Source organism: Nicotiana attenuata, unplaced genomic scaffold (assembly GCF_001879085.1).
Source record: "Nicotiana attenuata strain UT unplaced genomic scaffold, NIATTr2, whole genome shotgun sequence".
In the NCBI taxonomy this organism is placed as follows: Eukaryota; Viridiplantae; Streptophyta; class Magnoliopsida; order Solanales; family Solanaceae; genus Nicotiana; species Nicotiana attenuata.
This window is the reverse complement of record NW_017671935.1, coordinates 191,759-215,405: the sequence shown is the minus strand read 5'-3', so window position 1 is coordinate 215,405 and position 23,647 is coordinate 191,759. Positions and strand designations below refer to the sequence as shown.

Below are 23,647 nucleotides of genomic sequence, written 5' to 3'. Positions count from 1 at the left end.
ATCTGTAGCCTTTATGTATTTGTACATCAAATCTTCAAGGCTAGGTGCATGAGATTATTGTGGCTTAGGCTGATAAGGTCTGAAATTTTGTTGCACCCTATTCTGATTTTGAAATCCTGGTGGTCCCTGTGCCTGTTGTTTTAAAAACTGTGAGTTTTCAGCACCATTGGGGTTACTCCATTAGAATCCCGGATGTTTCTGAGCCATGGGACTTCCATAGGGGTAAGATTTGAAGCCAATTAAATTTACCTGTTCATCATTCTGGTTTGTGGCTTGACATTCATGATTGAGATGATTCTCACCACAAATGTCACAACTTTCAAATTGTTGTGGATTTACCTTAAAGGTCTCAAACTTTTTTGCTAAGGAAGCAATTTGTTGAGTTAAGGTGTTCAGAGCATCTACCTGGTTCACAGTTGCTGCCTTTTTTATAGTAACACGGTCAGATGGCCACTGCACTGCATTTTCAGAAATTTTATTTAACAATTGTAAAGCTTCATTAGTGGTTTTTTTCATTATGGAAGCTCCGGCAGCTGCATCTATAACATTTCTCGATGAGGGTTTTAACCCGTGATAAAAAATGTATAGAAGCATATGATCGGGAATTCCATGATGAGGATATTTTCTCAATAAACCTTTTAATTTTTCCCAAGCCTGATAAACTGACTCAGTATCAATTTGCAAAAAATCATTAATATCTTATCTCATTTTTGTTGTTTTAGCAGGAGAAAAATATTTGTCTAGAAATTTCTGAGTCATTTGATCCCATATTGTGATGGATCCTCTAGGTAAGCTACGTAACCAATCTTTAGCTTCACCTTTCAGAGAAAAAGGAAAAAGCCTTAGCCTAATTGCATCTGGTGACACCCCGTTATACTTAGCTGTTCCAACAAGCTCAAGAAAATCAATCAAGTGACTATTTGGGTCTTCACTGGAATCTCCAATTAACTGACAAGATTGTTGAATTGTTTGGATCAAACTAGTCCTGATTTCAAAATTGTTAGTTGCCACCGGAGGCCTTCTAACACTTGATTCACAATTAAATTGATCAGGTCTAGCATAATCCCTCAGAATCATATTAGCTGGACGTGGTGCTACTTCATCAAATTGGTCTTCTGGGATTGGTGGAATTATTGGTGGTGGATCGTTGAGAAGTCCTTCTTCTTGTTCCATGTCTTTGCTAGTTGTGTTATGAGAAGTTGAAGTTTGTCCTTTCCTGCGCAATCGTAAAGATCTTTCAATTTCAGGATCGTATTCAAACAACTCTATAGAAGAAGAGCGGGTCATAAACTAGCTGAAATTCCTGAGAATAAGAAAGAAAATAAAATAAATATTAGAGAAAAAAATAGTTTCCCAAATTAGTAAGAGGATAATTAATCTGAAGTAGATAATTGCCAATCCCCGGCAACGGCGCCAAAAATTTGACGAGGCCAATGTGCATAGGAATTCTTGCTCGTGCTTTGTCAAATTGTAATACAGTTTAAGATATCGTCCCACAGAGATTGGAACATCTATGCTACGGATTTAGATTATCTTCATTACTATTTAGGAGAATTGAATTTATGAGTGAGTGAAAGTTTTAAGATTTTTTAATGGCAAAGAACTAATTGGGTAGAAATAATAAGAAAGTGTTGGGAATCCTTGAAGCCACTTGATAAGATTAATATAATACGATTCAAGCTTTAATACTTATTTCTCGAAAGTATAATTGTTTATTCCTAATACAATTATATTTTTCTCACTTTAAAGTAACTATCTAAAAACACCTCTTTCGATTAGTGTAATTAAATAATTTACAATTAGTGATGATAAGAACAGAAATATTTTCTTGCCTGAGTTGTACTAATAATAACAAAAATCTCTTTCGATTAGTTCTCGTTAGATCAATAGACTTAATCAAATCACTTTCTTTTCCGGATAAAGATTGAAATAAGTAAGACTAAAGACACTTGTAAGTAGCTGAGATTATATTAATTTGTCCAATGACTATTTTATTTATAACTATTCGCTGCAACTTATTTTGCTTCTTCCGAATACAAAAATTAGCACAACGATAGTTATAAAATAGAATAGTTAGATTAGATAATATTAAATAATCAACACCTTATTACTTTGGTACAAAAAGATGGATATTTGGACAGCTTCTCGGATAAGAGCATATAGAACTGAATATATATTATAGTTAACTTAGCAAGATTTTTCAAGTATCCCAACTAGAGTAGCTTACTCCATTATGGAGTAGATAAAAGTACTACAAAGACGATAAAGAAACAGAATACTTCCTAAAAGAGAAAGAAATATTAACTGCCAAAATCTAATCTAGAGAATCCAATTAAGAGATTGACTCTTTTCTCCTATTCTGGCGTACTTTGCCTTACATAGATAGGCCCTATTTATAGGAGAAAATTGCAGGCAAACTAATCCTATGTTGCGACAGTAAAAGTTGACGTCGCGACGCTAATTACTTTATCTTTTCTTCTTCATTATGCTGCAAACAATAAATGTCATCGTCGCGACGCTAATTGTTATATATTTTCTTCTTCATTGTCGCGACAACAAGAGCAGGTGTTGGATCAATAATGGCATGCTCTTCCTTTGGTTTCTTGATGCACCAACAAGGTATCATCGTCCTTCTTCTTTTTGTTTGTTTTTTTCTTCTTCTTTTTCTTTTAGTTAATCCTTCCCTGCAAGATTTGTTAGTACTTATAGGAGAGTAAATATAAATTATTCATGCTTTTCTTTTCTTTTTTATAAAAAATATTATTTATTTACCTATGAAAATACATGAATAATTATACTTATCAATGTTATATCATCCATATCTTCCCATAAAACTTCTGCTCTAGACTTAGAAGTAGAAGGAGCAGTTTCACCACCTGTTGTTTCCATAGATTTATATTTATCAAACACTGATCTAGCATAAGAACATATGCTAGCTCGGCAGTCTTCGAGAGATGGTTGTTCATTTTCTTGAATTGCTAAATTCTCATAAATTTTACGAACAAGTCCCTTTGCATCTCTTAGTTTTAAAGATGGGTTAAGTAGAGTAGAAATTAAATAAACTTGGGGAATTGGAAAAAAATACTTTTTAAATTTTGAAATCATTTTATTAATGGTCGGTGCATAAGTTGGATTTATTTTATACTTACCAAATACAACAGAAATTCCACAAATATACCATAATATTTGTGTAACAGTAGGATAATATATATCAGAAAATTATTTTGTAGCATAATAATTTTTTTCTAAAAATTTAGTAAGCTCTTTGATCTCATCTCAATCAGAATCAACAATTTGATCAGCGGGATACCATTATGCACATTAAATACCTTTTGGATAGGCACCCGATAATCACAAGCAACTTTAAGCATTTCATAAGTAGAATTTCACCTAGTACAAACATCTTTTGAAACTTTTCTAAATGGAAGGTTAGCACTAGCACATTGTTGAGCAAATTCACGAATTCTACTCGCTTTATTAGCATGAAAAATATAGCCCCAAGCATGTTGTATTTTACTACAAGCATCAGAAAATAAATTAATACCATCTTTTACAACCAAGTTATAAATATGGCATGCACATCTAACATGAAAAATTGCTGGATTAATTGGACAAAGTCGGTTGTGTTAGCAGAAGCATTATCTAAGGTGATAGTTAAAACTTTATCAATGAGTCCATAAAATCAAGTATTTGTAGAACATTAGTTGCAATATATGCTCCACTGTGTTTTGAATCAACAAATTTATAACCAATAATACGTTTTTGCATGTTCCACTGATGATCAACCCAATGGCATGTAACAGTTAAATAACAACAACCATTAGGACTATGACCTATATCAGATGCGATAGACACTTTAAAATCTAAATGAAAAAATACACAACGAATATACTGAAGAAATTCGGCTTCAAATTTAAAAACATCATTTCTAACCGTGGTCTTAGGAAAACCTTGAAAATCAGGGTTATAAGTTTCTTGTATATAATGCACAAAAGCAAGATGAGAGGGAAAAGTAAAAGGTAAGCCACAGATAGCCACCATTTTTGCTAAGTTCTCACGATCTCTATCTTTGTTATAGGGGCGTAAAACAGTACCAGAAGCAGGGTTAAGCTGTTGTTGTACAAAATTAGAACCCCCGCCAGATTCACTAGTAGTGCCAGTACCGGTGCTAGGATCTATAATTTTTTCGGCTTCTATGTTAGCTTGTATTCATAAAGGTTTGTGATCCGTAAGTAAGTGTCTGGTTAAACCCCCCGTCCCACCACTTTTTGTGTGTGCAAATTGTTGCTTACATTTTACACATATAGCACGATGATTGACTTTATCGTGTTTAAAAAATTTCTGTGATGACCCAAACGGTCATCACTTGTTTTAAATTAAATTCTATGCTTCCGAGGCCTTGAAAACCTAATTTAGAGTCACCTCGAATTGCGTGCGCAGTCCGGGCGCGTAGCCGGAAAGCTTAAATATGAAAATGTATGGAAAAGGATAAATTTTAGCTATAAAATGAATAAATTTTACTCCGGTTAATATTTTTGGTAAACGGATCCGGACCCGTGATTTGATAGTCCCGGAGGGTCCGTAGGAAAATATGGGACCCGTGCGTATGCCCGGAATCGAATCCCGAGGTCCCAAGCCCGAGAAATGAATTTTTATAGGAAATTATTTTCTGAAATTGTTTAAGGAAATTTGAAATGAAATTTGATTAGAACGTGTTGGTATCGGGCCCGTATTTTGGTTCTGGCGCCCGGTACAGGTCTTATATATAATTTAAGATGTTTCGGTGAAATTTGGTAAAAAACGGACGTCGTTTGACGTGATCCGGACTTAAATTGCTAAATTTGATACTTTATGAAGTTGAGAGGAGTTCTTTGATTTTGAGGTTTAATTTGTTGTTGTTAAGGTTATTTTGGAGATTTGATCGCACGGATAAGTTTGTATAATGTTTTTGAATTAAGATGCATCTGGTTTGGAGTTCCAAGGGCTCGGGTGGGTTTCGGGTAGGTCCTGGGATGTCTTAGGCTTAAAAATCATAAATGTTGCAGGTTCAGAGAAATTGCAGATCTCTGAACCCGCTAGTGCGGTCCGCGAGAAATCGTGTGCGACCGCAGAAGGGGCAGTGCGGTCCGCGGTCGACTTGGTGCGGTGCGCGATGGGGGCCTGTGCGGCCGCAGTCGACATTGTGCGGTCCGCACAGGGTCAGGAAGCTGTGCGGCCGCAGCCCGTTTTGTGCGATCCGCACAGGGATTCTGAGACTGTGTACCCTTAGGAAAAGGCTGTGCGGCCGCAGTCCGTTATGTGTGGTCCGCACAGGGATTCTGAGAGGTGTATATATAGACGGGATTTTCAGTCATTTTTCATTTTTCAAAACCCTAAAAACATAAGAGGTGATTTTTCAAACAACCTTTCTTCTCCAAAACGTTGGTAAGTGATTTCTAACTTATTTTCTTACACTCCTTAACATCTTTTAACACGATTTCAACTTAAAATCAAAGATTTTCATGGGGGAAATTGGGTGTTTTTGGTAGAACCTAGGTTTTTTTTAAAAATTGAGGATTTGGACCTCGATTTGAGGTCCGATTTCAAAACAAATTATATATTTGAGTTCGTGGGGGAATGAGTAATCGGGTTTTGGTTCGAACCTCGAGTTTTGACCATGTGGGTCTGGGGGCAATTTTTGACTTTCTGAGTAAAACTTTGAAAAACTCATTTTCATGCATTGGGGTTGATTGATTTAGCACTTATTGATGTAATTAAGTAATTTGTGATTAGATACGAGCGAATTGGCGGTGGAATCAAGGGGTAAAGCTATAATTGAGACTTGAGTTGGCCGTGGAAGTTCGAGGTAAGTGTTTGGTCTAACCCTAGCTTGAGGGATTAGGAGTTGAGTCCTATTTGCTATGTGATAATTGTGAGTACGACGTATAGGCATGGTGACGAGTATCTATACGTTGGTGCTAGCATGACCGTGAGTCTTTAAATTGTGAATATCTTGACTTCGCCGTATCTTTCATGCCTTGGTGATGATTTCTAATTGTTGTGAAAAGCTTGTGGAAGGAAATTATGACCTTTGAACATCAAGGAACATTGGCTCAAGTTGTATTACAAATTGTGAAAGTATATAAGATGATTGAACCCTTTGGAGCACTGGCTCAAGTGGTAAAGTGAGTTATGAAATAAAAGTGAAAGAAAGAGAAAGAGTTATTAAATCGTACCCTTGCCGGGATATTATTGCTTTGTTGATTATTTCCCTTGCCGGGATGTTGAGATTTTTGATGTTGTTCCCTCGCCGGGATTTAATTTTTTAATTGTGTTCCCTTGCCGGGATTTCCATCATTATCTTGTTTATTTCCTTGCCCCATTGTTTGTGATTGTTGTTTGGGTGAGGAAGAGTGTTAAAGCACGAAGGGTGATGCCGTGCATTGTTTGCTATTGTGAGGAAAGAGTGCTAAAGCACGAAGGGTGATGCCATGCATTGTTTGCTATTGTGAGGAAAGAGTGTAAAGCACGAAGGGTGATGCCGTGCCGCACGATGTATCATTCCGTGCCTATTATATTTATTTCATGGTGAGGATGAGAGTAAAAGCACGAAGGGTGATGCCGTGCAATATATATTGATTCTTATGGTGAGGACGAGAGTAAAAGCACGAACGGTGATGCCGTGCACTTGTCTTTGATTTTTCTGATTCTTGTTGATAATTGAGTTATGTTGTCCTTTACTTTTATTTACTAATTTTCTGTTGTTACTTGATTTTATTTCGATGTTATAGATTCCCTTACCCTATTTGCCTTGTGATTGTTGTTTGGGTGAGGAAGAGCGTAAAGCACGAAGGGTGATGCCATGCGTTGTTTTGGTGAGAGAGGATGATAAAAGCACGAAGGGTGATGTCGTGCACATGTCTTTAATTTCCTAATTTTTATTGATAACTGTGTTACGGTTTCTCTACACTAAATTGCTGATTTCTTGTTGATACTTGTTGTACCCCGCAGTATGATTTCCCCTTCCTATTTTCAATTGAACTGTGACGATCCTCATATTTTTTTGTTGCTCTTCTGTTACTATTCGATGTTTCCCCGCAGCATGCTTTCCCCCTCCCATACTTGACTGTATATGACTGTTTCTTTCTGTACTTCTTTTCTGCTGTATATAGTTAAACAGCATAGGTTTATTTGGTAGTCTGGTCCTAGCCTCGTCACTACTTCGCCGAAGTTAGGCTAGGCACTTACCAGCACACGGGGTCGGTTGTGCTGATACTACACTCTGCACTATGTGAAGATTCCGAAGCAGCTTTTGGACCGTAGTGTGGAGGCTACCTTCAGTCCACGCGGAGATCCAAGGTAGACCTGCAGGCGTCCGCAGGCCCTGGCGTCTCCCTTTATCTCCATTCCCTGTTTCATTTTCTTCGTTCAGAAACATTTTATTGTATTTTCTTCAGACCTTGTATGTAGTGACTCTAAGACAGTCTGTGACACTGTGACACCAGGTTTTGGGTATTTGAGGTTTTAAAAGTTGTAGTAGACGTAGTCTTAAGATATGTTACTGTTGACTTTCGCTTATTTATTTAAAATTCCGCTGTTATCATATTATCGTCTGGTATTTTGTTAAAGAGAAGAAATATGAAAGTGTAGTAATTATGTAAGGTTGGCTTGCCTAGCTCCCATTAGTAGGCGCCATCACGACTACCGAGGGTGAGAAATCCAGGCCGTAACAATTTCCATACAAGTGATGTTTTGGGACGTTCAGCCTTATGCTTACCCCTTACAGGGGGTATAGGGGGTAAAGCTCCAAACCGAGATTGACTATGAGTTGGAGCTTGTCTTGCGCGACTAGTGAGTGTTTCATCTAATTCTTCTTCCTCATTTTCTTCATCCTCATTTTCCTCGTCCTTAAAAAGAATATCATTGCCAAATTGTCTTTGTAAAGTTTCATGATCTAGTTGTTCTCCGAAATGAATATTATAACATACGAAGGGTTGGGATAATGAAGTTTCATCAACATGAGTCATTTCATCTATATGTTTTCTAATTCTAGGAGAAGGGTTAGGATTAGGACTAGGATTAAGATTATTACTACTTTCACCTTTACTATTTCTTCTACTACTTTTTTTTAAACATGCCAAATACATTTTTAGGTGTCATAATTTAAATACGAAATTAAATTAAAAAAGTAAACACAAAATTAAACACACAAATGAAATAAGAAAATAGAACACGTAAAGTAAACACAAAAATTAAGCACTAAAATGATACGCAAAAATTATATATTAAAATTAGGAGATGGAACGAGTGCACTATGATTAAATATTGAAACTTGGAGAAATCCAGAATATTGCTCTAAATACTTGACGAATTAATTTGAAGCTTGAAAGTTGCTCCAAAAATTTGCCTAAATACTTGAAAGTTATCACTTGATAGTGAGAAAATTGAGAGAATAATATAGATAGAATGTAAGAGATTTATTTGAGAGAGAATGATTATTTTTCTGTGGGAAAAAATAAAGAAGGATGGGGGTATTTATAGTAGAAAATAGAGCCAAAGTGTAATTTAATAAAGTTATGGGTTATATTAAAAGTTTGGGGGTGGGGTGGTTAGGGGGTGGAGTCCATTTATTGCCGTTTTTGGCCGTTGGGAACGGCTATTTTTGCAATTGAAGCCGTTGTCCAACGGCTAGAATTCAAAATAAAAATAAAGAAATACGTGAGACAGGCGGGACGGGACGGGACAAACGGGACCAAATGGACGTCACGTCCCATCCCATATCCCGTTTAACATGGGGCCATCCCGTTTAAAATGAAGTGGGCCGGGACGGGATGCGGGATGGGCCGGGCCGGGACGGGATGCAGGATGGGCCGGGCCGGGCCGTCCCGTTGGACAGCCATAGTGTATGGATAAAGAAAGTAAAACAGAACTTACCTATAAAAATATGTGTACTGACACCTATACATGGTATTTCAGTATTGTGTACCCTCCTATATCTAATCTGGCATCACATAATAAAAATACGCGTCCTCATATATTTGTATGATTGGAGTATGTCAAACTAGTTTGTTTTAGAAGAAAAAAAACAAACTAAAAAAGAAAAAAACATAAGTGGGGCGGGGCGGGTTGAACTTTTTGTGGGTTTTGCCAAACCCGCCATCCCTATGCCCAAGTGTTGCAGACAAGTTTCGAACTCACGACCTGCACTAAAATTTGAACCCGCTTGACCATCTTTCCAAAGGATCATCTTCTGTCAAGTGGGTTCAATAAAGGGTTATATTTATATGTTACTGTCACGACCCATTTTCCATAATAGGTCATGATGGCACCTAACACCATTGTCAGGCCAGCCGATGCGGAATGTGATTAAGTTCTCATTTTACTTTAGCCAAAGACAGTTATACTAGATTTTCGAATTTAAAGATAAGACCAGTAAAGATTATAAAGTGCTAAAATAGCGACACAACCCCAAAATAAATGTTTACTACTGTGTGTGCCAGAACCTAGTATCACAAGCTACGGGCGACTAGTAGAATATACACAAAAGAATAATACACTATCCTACTGTCTGAATCAGATTAGACAGAAACAAAAAGTACAAGAAAGGACTTCTTCGGCTGCGGATCGGCATGAAAGAGAAGCAGCTCACCGTAGAAGTCCCCAAGCGTGCTCACTGATGCGCACCAGGATGATGTCCAGATCCACCTGCCTCAAATCCTGTACATTTAAGTACAGAAGCGTAGTATGAGTACATAAACCACATGTACTCAGTAAGTATCCCGTCTAATCTCGAAGAAGTAGAGACGAGAGGTCGACTTGATACTTACTAAGGTCAAGATAATATAATAATAAGGTGAGATATACAGCATGAGGAATTTCCAATAACGCAAGTTTAAGAGAAGAGTCGTATTCATGTTCTTGACATAATTAAACTACCAGTTTTCCCTTTTTCATATTAAACAAGTGATCATGTCATATCTAAATGTAAGCATATAAATCATGCACAATCATGCCGAGGTCGACGGCCCGCTCCAACAGAAAATAAATTGTGCACTGCCGAGGGTCGAGCGACACGAACCATAGATGCATCTATTCTCACCTAGGCGATCGGCCCGGTCCATAATCATCAAGAAAATATCAGGAAAGCACATAAGGCTCAATTACATACAAGGGAATTCCTACCAAGACTCAACAAACTCATAAGTTCACTTATCATTTCCTCAAGTCTCTAGCAAATCATAAATGATCATATTGGCAATTTAAAACAAGTAATATTCCCCAATTAGACATGACGTGGGTCCTAAACTACCCGAACAATTATCATTATAGTAGCTACGCACGGACTCTCGTCACCTAGTACGTACGTAGCCCCCGCATTTAACAACAACTACTCATTTATAATCCTATGGGGAAAATTCCCTCTTACAAGGTTAGAAAGGAGACTCACCTCGCTCCAAAGTGCACTTCCAATGTCCAAGAACGAGCCCAAGTCCTTAATTCGAAGCCGAACAATCCCAAACTAATCAAACGAAGTAAGAACTAGTAAATAAAGGCTTACAAGGTCGAACTCTAACTATTTAGGCAAATTTTCTAACCATTAACACAAGTTTCCTAAATTCCGACCCCGGGCCCACGTGCCCGGATTCCGAGATTTTTCGAAGGAAGTTGTTCTCTATCACCTAAAGATCACAAATATATGATTTCTAGTTCATTACATGGCAAATTTTTATGATAAATTCTTAGTTTTATTAAAACCCTTGGTCCAGCTCAAATTCTTGATTTTTACTAAATTTTTGGTGTTTAATCTACCTAATATACATGTATTTAAGCTAAGGATGAAGGGAAATTACTTACCTTACCAAGTTATGTGGAAACCCTCTCTTGGAAGAACCCAAATCGCCTAAGTGTAGAGTGAAAAATGAGAGAAATGAGTTTGAGTTCGTATTAAATGAACCCTTCTGCCCCCAGTTATTTTGGCATCTGCGGAAGTATTTCCGCTTCTGCAGCTTTTGGGATTTGGGGCTCGACCGCTTCTGCGGTCTGGGGGCCGCATAGGCGGAACCGCTTCTGTGGTCCAAGAACCGCAGATACGGTTATGACAGAAGCAGCAAGCTTCAGTCATTTTCCAAATTCTAACTTCACTCGAGCCTCGCTCGTTTGACGCTCGGGGCTCCCGTGCCCCGCCCGAACATACCGACAAGTCTGAAATCACGAGGCGGACCTACTCGAGCCCTCGAAACACTCAAAACAACGCTAAATCGAGGAATCAACCCCAAAACCAAATGAATCAATCATTAAACTTCAAGTTCTTAATTCTCCTCCAACGGGTCAAAACGCCCTTAAACTACTCGGATTGACACCAAATTTTACGGGTAAGTCTCAACTGATATTTCGGACTTGTAACAAGTTTCGGAATCGAAATCCGAACCCGATACCTAGGAAAACAATGATTTCTTAGTTTATTTAAACCTTTGAAACTTTAACTTAACAATTTCACATAAAAATTCATTACTCGGGCTAGGGACCTCGGAATTCGATTCCGGACATACGCCCAGGTCCCATATTTTCCCACAGACCCTCAGAAATTGTCAAATCACGATTCCGGGTCCGTTTCCCCAAAATGTTGACCGAAGTCAAACTTGGCCTTTTCAAAGAAACTTAAAAAAGCAACTAGACTTATTCTTGCTCAAAACTCTTCTAAATTCCGAACCACCCGTCCCCGCAAGTCATAAATTAGCTAAAGCAAGTGCGGGAAGTCTTATTTAAGGGAACGGGGTTCAAAAATGCAAAACGACCGGTCGGGTCGTTACAGTTACAGAATTTAACCTATATAAAATACTAATATTTTTTAACGAAGCGGGTTCATATGAACCCTTTTGGCTCTTGGTAGGTCCGCCCCTGTCTAGGACAAATTTAACAGAAGAGGGATATAATTGAGCCAATAGTATTACGGCAATGGTATATTTGGATCCAAAATATAATGAAGGATTTTAAATATTTTCTCATAGTACAGAATATTACTGTAATTTGAATTAGAATATCAAGAATGGAATAGTCTCCTTGATATTAGCCTACTATCGTCCATTCGTTTTTTCTTTGGATTTGGTCATTGCTATTCAATTATATTCTTTTTTTTCTTCTTATTTTGTATAAGAAACAAAAAAAGGAAAAATAATACGGGAATGGATAAGATCAGAATATCAAGTATGAGGGTTCAAGGCATAACATGCTTGAAGATTGAAGTCAAGTTGATTTCACACGTGGAGAATCTAAGAGTGGAGAAAAAATGGGCTAACATTTTTCGCCCAAATCAAATACCCAATAAGAAACCTTATACATATCGCGGGCCTTAAAGTAGATAGTCCCACACTATCACAAATTCACATTTTACAGATCTCTAGATGACGTGGCTTCTCCTCTATCTCTAACCAACTATCTTCTCACCCCCACCCCCACCCCCCACCCCCCTCAAAAAATATCCCAAATATCTTCCTCTCGCAGTGTCCTTTTTGACCCCACACCCCCACCCCCTCAAAAAATATCCCAAATATCTTCCTCTCACAGTGCCCTTTTTGATCTTTTCTCTTTTCACTTTTTCTTTCTCTTTTTCTTCCACATTCCACGTATTACATTTCACTATCTTACGCCGCGTGCCAGCTACGCCCACCTCATCTAATCTTTACCGTTGATTTCCCTCATTCTGCGGTTCAGATATTTTCAACCCCTGAGCGGCGTACTTTAGCTTTCACCATATACCTAAAAAGTGTTAGTATTAAAATATTTAGTTTTCGTTGGCCTGAAAAAGCTGGGACTTTTGGACAACCACTCAGTAGCTTACCAGCCAGAGGAGACTTCTTTTTTACTTCATTTTTATTTTTCTAACTCGAATCTTACTCTAGGTAGGTAGAACAGATAAGAAGTTTGTGTACAGATTTGTCGAAATTAGTTCTTGCTAACGTGCGCCGGATCGGTCCGACGATGATGCTGTTTGAGAATTTATGTATTTTTCCGGTCGTTGATTCCGTCCTATGTGCCCGGAGATGTTGCTTCTTGTTTATTTAGCACAGCGCAATAGCAGAAGCACTTTTTGTTTTTTGATTTTGCAGTATTAGGTGAAAAGAGATGTATATCCTTGGATTGGATAAGTTGACTACGTGATCCGCTAAATGAAACCAGCTGAATTAGAAACCCTAAGTTTAATTTTTCTAATTTCTAATTTTTACTTGTAGTGAAGAGTATGGAAAGTGCTTTTTAATGGAGGTTTTGTAGAATTAATTTAGGGGGGAGTGGGGGGGTTTGGGCTGGAATTCTGAAGACTGCTGATTTTTAAGTAATTTCTGGGAGATTATGGAGAAGAGTGAGATTGTTAAGAGTGGGGAAGGGTTTATTGATAGGAGTAAAGTGCGGATTTTACTGTGTGATAAGGATGCCAAGAGCTCGCAGGAGGTTTTTACGCTCTTGTGCAAATGCTCTTATCAAGGTAATATCCAGTTATTGGAGCTCCTAGTTTATGATTTTTGTTATATTTTATTACTGACATTCTTATAAATGATTTTTTTGTGTGTCTTTGTGTGTGGAATTTGATTCGAGATGATTTATGTTTTTCCTGAAGCAGGTGTTAGAATTAATGTGAACTAAGTCCAGATGATTTATGTTTTATCTCTGAATCTGGTTATAGAATTAATGTAAAATAAGGCCTTTTAAGTACTCTTGTTGAGTGGAATAGTTTTATTAATGTTAGTTTAACTCCTGTTTATATAGATGATCGATCGCTTGCTTTATCTAACATGAGCTCTGATATTCCTAACTTAAGCATGTTGCTTCGTGTTGATCTTTTTGAAGATTCGCGTTCATTGTCTCAGCTCACACTTCTAATTAATTGCTGATAATGATAGAGGCTTACTTCCCTGCAACTAATAATTGAAGGCCTGGATTGTATGTGTGTGTGGGGGTGGGGGGGGGGGGGGGGGTAGGCAGGATTCAGTTTTGCAACCCTGCCAAAAGGTTCAATCATCTGCAGTTCTTCCCCCTCCTCCAACTGAGGAAACAAAACAAAATAAGAAGAATAAGGAAAAGGAGAGTAGAATTGGGCGCCAGCGGTGGCTGGGGAAAGAAGCTTGTCTTAATAAGTTACCCTTGTTTTTTTTATCCTAGGTCAATCTATAGTTGGCTACTTGGCTTATAATACACATGGTATTTTAGAAGGCAGCATTGGATGTTCTTGTGTTGATTGTGGTAATTTTCGCCTTGCAGTGACTTCGGCGAGGTCACCTAGGCAGGTGATTGATGCACTGAATGCTGAAGGACCTGAAATAGATATCATCCTTTCTGAAGTTGACCTTCCTATGTCTAAAGGATATAAGATGTTGAAATACATCATGAGGGATAAAGAGCTGAGGCGCATTCCAGTGATCAGTAAGCATAACTTGTATAAGTTGTATCATGATTTCAGATGTACTTATAAAGAATGGTAAAAAATTTATTTGTTATTTCCTTTCCTAGTGATGTCAGCGCAAGATGAAGTCTCTATTGTTGTCAAGTGCCTCAAATTTGGAGCAGCTGACTACCTTGTAAAGCCTCTCCGCACTAATGAGCTGTTGAACTTGTGGACTCACATGTGGAGAAGAAGGCAAATGGCACGTTCTTTATTTCATCGCCTAACAATTTTCTTTCCTTGCAATTGCATTTTTTTGCTTGAAAGATTTATCTTTTAGCAAGATTTTGGGAGATTTAGGCTAAAGGTAATAGAAGGGCTCTAGGCAAGGGCAGCTAGTAAACCGCTCTTGGAATATTATGTTCTTTTTTCTTTTTCTTAACTACAGATAATATGTTTCAGTGTCTTTTCATTTAAAGGATCTATTATTGTGGCATGATCCTAATGAAGAAGCAAACGATGTCTGAGCCCTAATTCTTTTTTCTTTTTTCTTAGGATGCATGCAAGGAATTTTTCTACTGCTTTAACTTTTTAGAATCTTATGTGCTCAATGTCAACATCCATGTAATATTCCAAATGTTTCTCTTTGTTTCATGTACAGCTTGGACTAGCAGAGAAGAACATCTTAAGTTATGACTTTGATTTGGTTGTATCAGACCCCAGCGATCCTAATACAAATAGCACTACTCTTTTCTCTGATGATACCGATGATAGGTCCCGGAAGAGTGTCAATCTGGAAGCATGTCCCTCTATTCAGCAAGAAGACGAGGTATTATTGTCTGGAAGACCATTTCTCATTACATTACTTATAAGATCCATCCTTGCGCTTATATTTTATCACCACATTCAAGGTGGCTGCTATGTATGCTATCCTGTGACTTGTTCTTTTGAAGTCTGTTATTTGGACGATAGCTTCAGGATTGAAAGTTGTCCTAACTAAGCGGTAGCCAAAACTTATTGTGACTTCTTGTTTCCGGGGAGAGGGGTTAAATTTACAAAAGTTAATACCTTCACTCTGCTTGTGCTGAAAACTCTGTTTCCTCCTTCATGGAAACTGGAAGATAAATTTGTCATAAGACCTTTGAAAGTTCTAGTGTGGTATCATGGACAAACTCAAACTTTTGGCATAATTTATGGTAGCTTTCAATTCGAATATCCCAATACCTGTATGATAATTCTTATTTCTGTGAGGAAGAAACAATAGCTCCTTTGTTCGAAATTACGAGCAAATTATGTTTTCCACCTGCAGCTAACGATTTCATTTAGCATCCATTTAGCCATTTCTGGAGTCTACATTCATCTGTATGTCGTGTCTCTGATACTTTTAGCTAGAATTAAAACCCATTTTCTACCTTTTCTCTTCTCTTCTTGATGATTAAACGAGCTGATTAAACTATCTTTTCTTTGTTGCCATCAGCAGATGTAGGCTAGATCCCGTTCTCCGGGCCGTAAGCGCAGGAAAATTGCGCTTATCTAAAGAAGAATTTTAGACCATCGTAAAAGGGTAGTGTTATTGCTAAAGCAACTTAACTTTATATGTATTAAGAAGCGAAAGGAAATAAATATCAAACATCTATTTATAAAATAACCATTACGCACATATTGTTTTGCATCAATTCAATGTGACATGCAACAACCTGAAAGAATGCATTTAGTAATTTAGAGTGAATAAAGGGCTTATTGCATCCTTACACCCAACCTTTGGAAAAAAAATTGTAGACTTAACACGGGGTTGCATCCTAATCAGACAATTATTTATCAAAAACAATATTCTGACAAAAAGAAAAGATATTCATATTTCAAATATTGTGGGATGCACTGGTGCTGCTTCATGATTGTTCCATTCATATTATATTACCTGTGTTCGTGCCAGTTCCCCCCTCGGGTAGGGGTAAGGTCTGCGTACAACTACCCTCCCCAGACCCCACTTATGGGATTTTACTGGGTTGTTGTTGTTGTTGTTGTTGTTCATGCCAGTTCTGTGAACCAGTTACTGATTACTCTTTCAAAAATTACAACAATTTTTTTGCTTCCTGAATGTTTTTTTTTAAATGGCAAGTTTTAAGTAATTTCCTCCCTGATCAGATAGTAAACTAACATATGATGGGTCTGCATTTCCTGTCTGTCGGCCACTATATTTTCAGGTTAGTGCTTCCACCACTGCTGCTCATATAGAGACTACCCATGTGTTTCCATCTGAGTGTCAGTCTGATGTGCCAGGAACTAATGAACGGCAGACAGGTCAGTGGTTCACATGGATTTAAGTTACTCATTCTTCTTGATTGTTGGTATAAATGAGATCTAGTTCCCATATTTGCAACCTGAGGAAAATGGCGAGTAAATGATCACTATAGAAAGTGAATACTACTACCTTTCAATAATCTAATTTTTTTCCCACGATCAAGTTTATTGAATCCTATTTGATAGAGAAACAACAGTGGCTTGATGGCGGCCTATTACATATTGCAAACCCATATCCAGTGTTGCTTTAGCCTGAACTTGTTCTGCATTTTCTCATTCTTCCAAGCTTGAAGTTATCTAAACCCAAGACATTTGAGTACATTTCTGTTGCTTTCGTGTGAAATTGTAGTGTTTTAGAACTCAATTGTTGAAGTATAAACGATTTATTGGAGATACATGGCATGCCTAAGCTAGTGTCAGTGGAAACGAGCAACAGAAGCAGGCAAATCTGGGAGTAGATTAGGCATATGTAGAGGAAACATTTGAGTTCATCTTGTATTCCTTTGTCTAAAGTCTGAGAAAGATATTAAGAGAATGGTGTTTTCATTAATCATCCAAAAAAAAGAATGGTATTCTTTATTGTCGGAATGATTTAGGGCAGTCATTGAATTCATGTTAACTGAAACTACAGTTGTCTTTACATATTGAAGGTGTTCAAATAGCTTTATAGATGAGTTACTTAATGAACAACTTCAATTGTAATCTCTGTTCTAGAGCTTGTATAGTTTTATGTAACAGATCCTGAGATTGATTGCTAGAGGACTACGCTTTGCTGTTTATGCTCTTGAGAATTATAACTATCTGAGATGAACTTCCCCTATTTCTTCAAATGGATTTAAATTTAACGTAACGTTTATTGAACAGGACATATTTCCTTATTTCCTAAGAAGAGTGAACTGAAGATAGGTGGGTCCTCGGCCTTCTTTACCTATGTCAAATCAGGCGTGCTTAAAACCAATGAGCAAGGAACAACCTGCACCCATGAAAATGTGCCTCAGTTGAGGATTGAAGAGAAGAGTAATGCAGTCGATGGGAATTTAGAGATCGAAACTCAAATGCAAGTAAATGAAGATGCAGTTGAAAATCATTCACAAGGTGATGACTATCGAAGTAGTAACAGTTTTCCAGAGTCGTATTCCATGAAAAGGTCCTGTACTCCCCCTTTGTCATTAGAGTTAACGCGACAGAGGAACTCAAAGATGGAGGAGTTCTCGCAGGTGTACATGCATCCACGCAATGAAGCACAGCGTGATGCTGTGAGTTTTCATGCACAAACTGCTTATTCCTATTTTGTTTCTGGAGCAATGAATCAAGTCATGATGCCATCACCACATATTTATCAGAAGAACCTGCAAGATCTCCACAACCATGCTAATTCAGCTGTTCTTCCTCAATACAACCATATGCCACCTTGTCCCCCTCATATGCATGGGATGGCATCATTTCCTTACTACCCTATGGGCCTATGCTTACAACCTGGCCAAATGCCAACACCGCATCAATGGCCTACAATTGGAAATTCGCCCTCGGCTGAAGGTAAGGGGAGCATAGTTGATCGTAGAACGGCAGCACTTATGAAGTTCAGACAGAAGAGAAAGGAAAGATGTTTTGACAAGAAGATCAGGTATGTTAACAGAAAAAAGCTGGCAGAACGGAGACCTCGTGTGAGGGGACAGTTTGTGAGGAAGGTCAATGGTGTGAATGTGGATCTTAATGGGCATCCTGCTTCAGCAGATTATGATGATGAGGAGGAGGAGGAAGAGGATGAGGAGGAACAAACAGGAAATTTTGATTCACCTGAGGATGATCCATCGATGCGTCTATGATGATTGCAATCTTGTGGAATCCCTGTCAATGAATGGCTTATGTTCTCAGAATTTCTTGTGCCGGAGAGCTGTTATACCTCGAGGATGAAAAGATGCTTCAGTTTTGGTCAACATGCCCACAAATGGAACAGGCCTGCTTTTCGGCTTGCCATCAACAACTTGGTCGACATGCATGATCAGTTGTGCAATGAGAAATTAAGAAATCCTCTGCTCCCACTGTTTTCAGTGTCATGTAACTGTGTGTTAACAAGGTAAAAATATATAAAGCTTAAGTCAAGATTCAGAGAAGCAATCTGGACAGGGAGTTAATTGTGCTATAGTGGCTCTTGCTTTCCCCATCTAATATCACCGGAATTTAGAATTCTTGAACTATCTCGGAGTGAGGAAGCCGGAGCCTGTGATTTCACAGTCAAGCAAGGTAATGAGATTCCAGTGACATTCTTTCTGGTAACTTTTTGAATTCTATAATATAAAAAAGGTTGGAGGCTGTATGTAACAGATAATATTGCTTGGTCGACTATGAGATTCTGCCAAAGCTTAGCGTAATCATCGTTTGCTGCTTCTATCCCATAATGGTGCATGTCAGTAAGCATTAATGTAGAGATGAATTTCGGGCAAAAAATGGATCTCGTACGCTGAAGGTTGCCTAGGTAACAGAAAGTCGCATCAACTCGAAAACACATTTTGGAACATTCTTGCTTCAAGTACAAAAATTGAAATTTTTACCAATACTTCTATGTTATTTTACAAAAATTAATACTTTTATGCACTACACAGCCTTAAATGTTTTCTGGACATTCGTACCTCATTTAATTTAGTCCATTCTTTCTTAGCAATGTCAAACCGATCATTGTCAGAGACGCTAAATCTCATTTAATAACATAGAGTGTCAAGGGAAAAGAAATAAGAGGAACACACAAGGGCATCGGTTTTTAAACTTGGATCTGAAATGCTCTAGGTTTTTTCAATTAGTACCAATTACCAAAAGAGGGATTAAATTCTTGACAAAAAGAAAATTAAGAAGCTCATCCAATATTCAAGACATGTCTTCAAAGAGATTTTACAAGTTGACAACAATTCGTCTTATACGAACTCCTACAGACGAAAAGTCTTCTAGATTACTGTTATTTGATCCATTCCTTTGGAAAGAGAACCAACAGTAGGTCAAAAGAAGTTGTTCATCTACGGAAAACTAGAATATTATGACAATCAACCGCTGCACACTGTTAAATACATTTTACAGATCCCAGACAAAGATCACCAAATTCAGACATATTAATGGACAAACATGGCAATTTAATATTAAGACAATTGCCAGGACAAGAAGCACATGAAGGTTTGAAAAACCACACCACAAAAAGACCGCAAATTGACATCACAATTATTATGTGAATTCAAGAAAGTGTACTCCAACAATACATGCTCGTCTTTTTTCTTTCTTTTTGTAACAAATGAGAAGCACGTAAACTCTGAAAACCATCCATTGAGCTAATGGGCCAGCTTGAAGTAAAGAACTAACAGGATAGCCAGGACCAAGACAGCAATGATAGAACCGATGATCCATTTATTCCTGCTCATCCTTCTTGACATTGTAGTCAGTATCTTCTTGCTCCTGCTAACATTATCATCCACTCCATGAAGCTGTGAAGGAAGAAACTTACTGATCATTACATCTTCATTATTAGACATTTTAAACTTGAGCTTATTTCACAGATGACTTTTCTAGCAAAGCAAATTTGAATTAGATCTGTCAAAACATCATCTGAAATTTTCACAACAGTGACATATCAGAATTGGAGGTTTTCCCTCTTCTTGTTCTCCTCTTAGTTTCTTATTGCCCAGACCGATTGGATGCACAAGACAAAAAAGGGATAAAGGGCATACTGTGTCATGTGCATGCAGGAGAGACTGACGTTGTTGATGCAAATCTTGAAGAATTGAGACCCCTAGCTCCTCGGTTTCTAGCATTGTTTTTCGGCTCTCCCTGATCCTATCACTAGAATGATTCAACCTCTCTGTTGACATCATCAACCTTTGCCTTTGATCAGCAGACACCTATATGGCATTGAATTAAAATTTTGACCAAGCAAAAGCATAACCAATGAAGCGTCGATCAAAAAGTGAAAGAACGTTCAATCTCACATAAAAACTTCCACAGCATAAGATGTCCATCCTGACAGTCACATTGATAAAGGAAATGATTGCTCGAAAAGCACATCCAAGCAATAAGCTAGCCATAGGAAACTTCCATAACTTTATGCTTTATGTGATAACGACACAAAGTATTTCCTCCCTCCCAATTTATATGAATATTCTTTCCTTCATGTGACATTCCCAAAGTAGTTGACACTATTCCACTAGTAATCTTATTCTATACCGCTTTCACAATTTTCTAGATTACAAATTCATTTAACTATTCAGCTTTAATTCAGTGTAAAATTTGCTCGATGAGACTTGCTTTTCAATTATTAGTTTAATGTTTTTTTCAATATCATCAACATAATACAAGTAAAAATAACATCTCCAGTCCAATACCTCTATAAAATGGAATGGACAGAGTATTACAGGTTCCAACATGCTTAAAAGCTTATACTATTTACAAATTAAACTTCCCTTGCAAAGGAAAACCACTGCAATGACTCATAAAAAAGAAAAAAAGAAAAGAACCTATTATTGAGATAGACCCCAAAAGAGAAAGTTGGAAATGTAGACCAATAAAGTAATACAATGTGAGAGATGCACTATTGGTTCAGATGTCTGGGAAAACTACAATATTCGGTCTGCACAGTGCAATTATTAGCAACAACAAACAACCCAGTAAAATCCCACTAGTGGGGTCTGGGGAGGGTAGTGTGTACGCAGACCTTACCCCTACCCGAAGGAGTAGAGAGGCTGTTTCCGGAAGACCCTCGGCTCAAGAAAACAAAATTGAAGTAGCGATTGGAAACTATTAGCCAACGTCAATGAGAGTAATGAGAATTTACTAATCAATGCTTTAAAGGATTAAGATCAGCATAATGTTCCTTCATTAAACTGACTAGCTGGAAAGTGCAATATGGAAGAGGGGATTACCGTCATAGCATCTGCCATCCCCGATTCCAACAACTCGTCCCTTGCAGCTTGGTTTACGTTTGCTGATGTGATTCTTTTCACTTCAGTTTTTAAGTTGTTCAGATCACTTTTATATTCTCTTAACTTGGCAAGAAGCGTGGCCTTAACATTTGGAGGTAAACTCCTAGCTTCTAGGTCCATCTTGCGAATCTGGAAATGAGGATAAACGAGCATTCTTAACCAAAATACAGAAACAAGCAAAAAAACAATTTGCGGCCAAAGTTATTCGGAATTACCAATGCTTCAGCATCATCTAGGCCAGCTTTTATTTCAGACACTTTTTGTTTCTTTTGCTCTGCAAGCGTGAAAAAAAACATGTAGAAGCAGTTAAAAAGGCAACAAGGAACTATCGTCAAAGCCCACAAGCATTAAAAAAAAGCTGTAACAGAGGTCTGAAACAGGCAGAGAGAGGGTAATCGCAGATTAATGAGCCCTGTGATTAAGAAGTAACAGAGGCAACTAAAAGGCAACAACTGGCCTAGTGGTAAAAAATGCACAAGAACACAAAAGCAAGCAGTATCAGAGGTTTGAAACAGGTTGAAATGGAACTTAATAGTAGCATTTTTTGGGGTATAGTTCTGAAAGTCGACGTCAAGAGAATGTCATCCCAATGAATTAAGCCCAACAACTAAAATAACCTAACCAACTTTAGTTAAAACTTACCAACCAATTGACATTTTATGAAAACTACTTGGTTTTACAAGACCCATCGTGTAATCCAGCATTAGGAGCAGTGATACTTATTCTTTTCAATATTCTTTGTGATTTCAATACAACAATGACTACGTCTCATTCCCAAACAAGTCAGGGTCGGCTATATGAATCATCATTGACCATGTTCCTCGTTTAAATTCCTCTCAGGCCAACATTATACAAAATAAAAAAAATAAAAAATAAAAACTCTTCAGAAGAAAACAAGAATGCATTTTCCCTTTTTGGGGTAAGTAAAGGAGCATCTTTTCGTAGAAAAAGGAGAAAATGGCTATATCTTTCTCACCTCCATCAAGGATACTAGCTGAGCTGCATTTCTTCGTTAAATTAGCAGAAAGCTCACAGTACTGCCTTTCATATCCTTCGAACACCTGACTCATTATGCCTTGCCCCCTTCTCAAACTTCACAAATACCTTCAGATCACATAAATAACCGTAATTTCAACCAAATTAACTATCTTGTTCTCTAAATTAGGTTCTCCATTGCAATAACAAAACACCAAAATGTGATATTTCGATTCCATAAGATCATGATTATTCTTAGAGAACCGAAAAAATTAAAGCCGAAAACTATGATAATTTAGCAAATGTAAGTAGATTATGTTACTAAAAAAGGGATAAATTCAGAGATATGATAATACGCACCTTGACTAGATCGGAAGAAGGAGAGAAATTCGCCGGCCGGTGATCGAAGAATCAGTGGGAAAATGGGCTGGCCTGGTCGTTGGAACAATCGAGAATAATAGAATGATTTTTTCGTTGTCAATCGTTACCCACAGACGGGAACCGAATTGGTGAGGCACTATGTTTACTTGTCCAAAAGACTCTATTTTCTTTTTCTACATCCAACTCATCCGCACCAACACATTTACTAACTCGCATTGCTCTTGATTAATTGTAATACTTTTTCTAAACATGCCCGTTATTTACTACTACTTCCGTCTCATATTATCTGTCGTGATTCTCCCTATAAAAAAAATTAATTAGGATAAGATTTTGACTATTTTACCCTTATTCATGTTTTAATTTTAGGGTGTGTCTGGTATGAGGTTTCCATATTTGGTTAGCTTAAGTGTTTTGGATTTTTTTTTTCCTTATTCGGAGAATGGAAAATATTTTTCAAAACTCCTTCTCAACCTTCCCCGCCCTCACCAACCCATCCCACACCCACCCACCCAACCCCACCCCACCCCACACCTACCCACCCTACCCCCTCTCTCCGAAAACCTTTTTTTCTTTTCAAATTTCATTTTTTTCCGTCACCACCCCCTGCTAAACCTCCCCCCCTCCCGCAAAAAATTATTTTTTTACTTTTTCTTTTGTAATTTTAAATGTTTTTTTATTT

At 37.7% G+C, this 23,647-nt stretch overlaps 2 protein-coding genes across 3 annotated transcripts; one reads left to right on the top strand and one right to left on the bottom strand.

Moving 5' to 3' along the window:
- The first annotated feature begins 12,518 nt into the window (after positions 1 to 12,518).
- LOC109210941 (two-component response regulator-like APRR1) lies at positions 12,519 to 19,029 on the top strand. The gene is made up of 6 exons (XM_019374422.1): positions 12,519 to 13,459; positions 14,233 to 14,394; positions 14,482 to 14,615; positions 15,015 to 15,182; positions 16,558 to 16,654; positions 17,519 to 19,029. The coding sequence occupies exons 1-6, from the start codon at positions 13,327 to 13,329 to the stop codon at positions 18,478 to 18,480; spliced, it is 1,656 nt and encodes a 551-aa protein (XP_019229967.1). The 5' UTR covers positions 12,519 to 13,326; the 3' UTR covers positions 18,481 to 19,029.
- Positions 19,030 to 19,663: 634 nt separating this feature from the next.
- On the bottom strand, positions 19,664 to 23,170 carry LOC109210942 (vesicle transport v-SNARE 13-like). Of its 2 annotated transcripts, none has more exons than XM_019374425.1 (6): positions 22,948 to 23,170; positions 22,589 to 22,704; positions 21,828 to 21,886; positions 21,553 to 21,741; positions 20,365 to 20,535; positions 19,664 to 20,121 (listed from the first exon to the last, which is right to left on the bottom strand). In XM_019374425.1, exons 2-6 carry the CDS (start codon positions 22,680 to 22,682, stop codon positions 19,969 to 19,971), a joined length of 666 nt encoding a protein of 221 aa, XP_019229970.1. In that variant the 5' UTR covers positions 22,683 to 22,704; positions 22,948 to 23,170; the 3' UTR covers positions 19,664 to 19,968. The 2 variants fall into 2 exon arrangements, with proteins under 2 accessions (XP_019229970.1, XP_019229968.1); XM_019374423.1 differs by having other exon boundaries at positions 22,589 to 22,716; positions 22,948 to 23,169.
- Between the last annotated feature and the right edge of the window lie 477 nt (positions 23,171 to 23,647).

What these genes read in the sequence shown, in the direction of transcription:
- LOC109210941 (XM_019374422.1), top strand. Translation starts at nt 13,327, where the DNA reads ATGGAGAAGAGTGAGATTGTTAAGAGTGGGGAAGGGTTTATTGATAGG. An exon ending in CTATTCAGCAAGAAGACGAG is followed by an intron (nt 15,183 to 16,557) that starts GTATTATTGTCT and finishes CTATATTTTCAG; the next exon opens with GTTAGTGCTTCCACCACTGC. An exon ending in AACTAATGAACGGCAGACAG is followed by an intron (nt 16,655 to 17,518) that starts GTCAGTGGTTCA and finishes TTTATTGAACAG; the next exon opens with GACATATTTCCTTATTTCCT.
- LOC109210942 (XM_019374425.1), bottom strand. Translation starts at nt 22,682, where the DNA reads ATGAGTCAGGTGTTCGAAGGATATGAAAGGCAGTACTGTGAGCTTTCT. An exon ending in TAGATGATGCTGAAGCATTG is followed by an intron (nt 21,742 to 21,827) that starts GTAATTCCGAAT and finishes CCTCATTTCCAG; the next exon opens with ATTCGCAAGATGGACCTAGA. An exon ending in TCCTGCATGCACATGACACA is followed by an intron (nt 20,122 to 20,364) that starts GTATGCCCTTTA and finishes CTTCCTTCACAG; the next exon opens with CTTCATGGAGTGGATGATAA.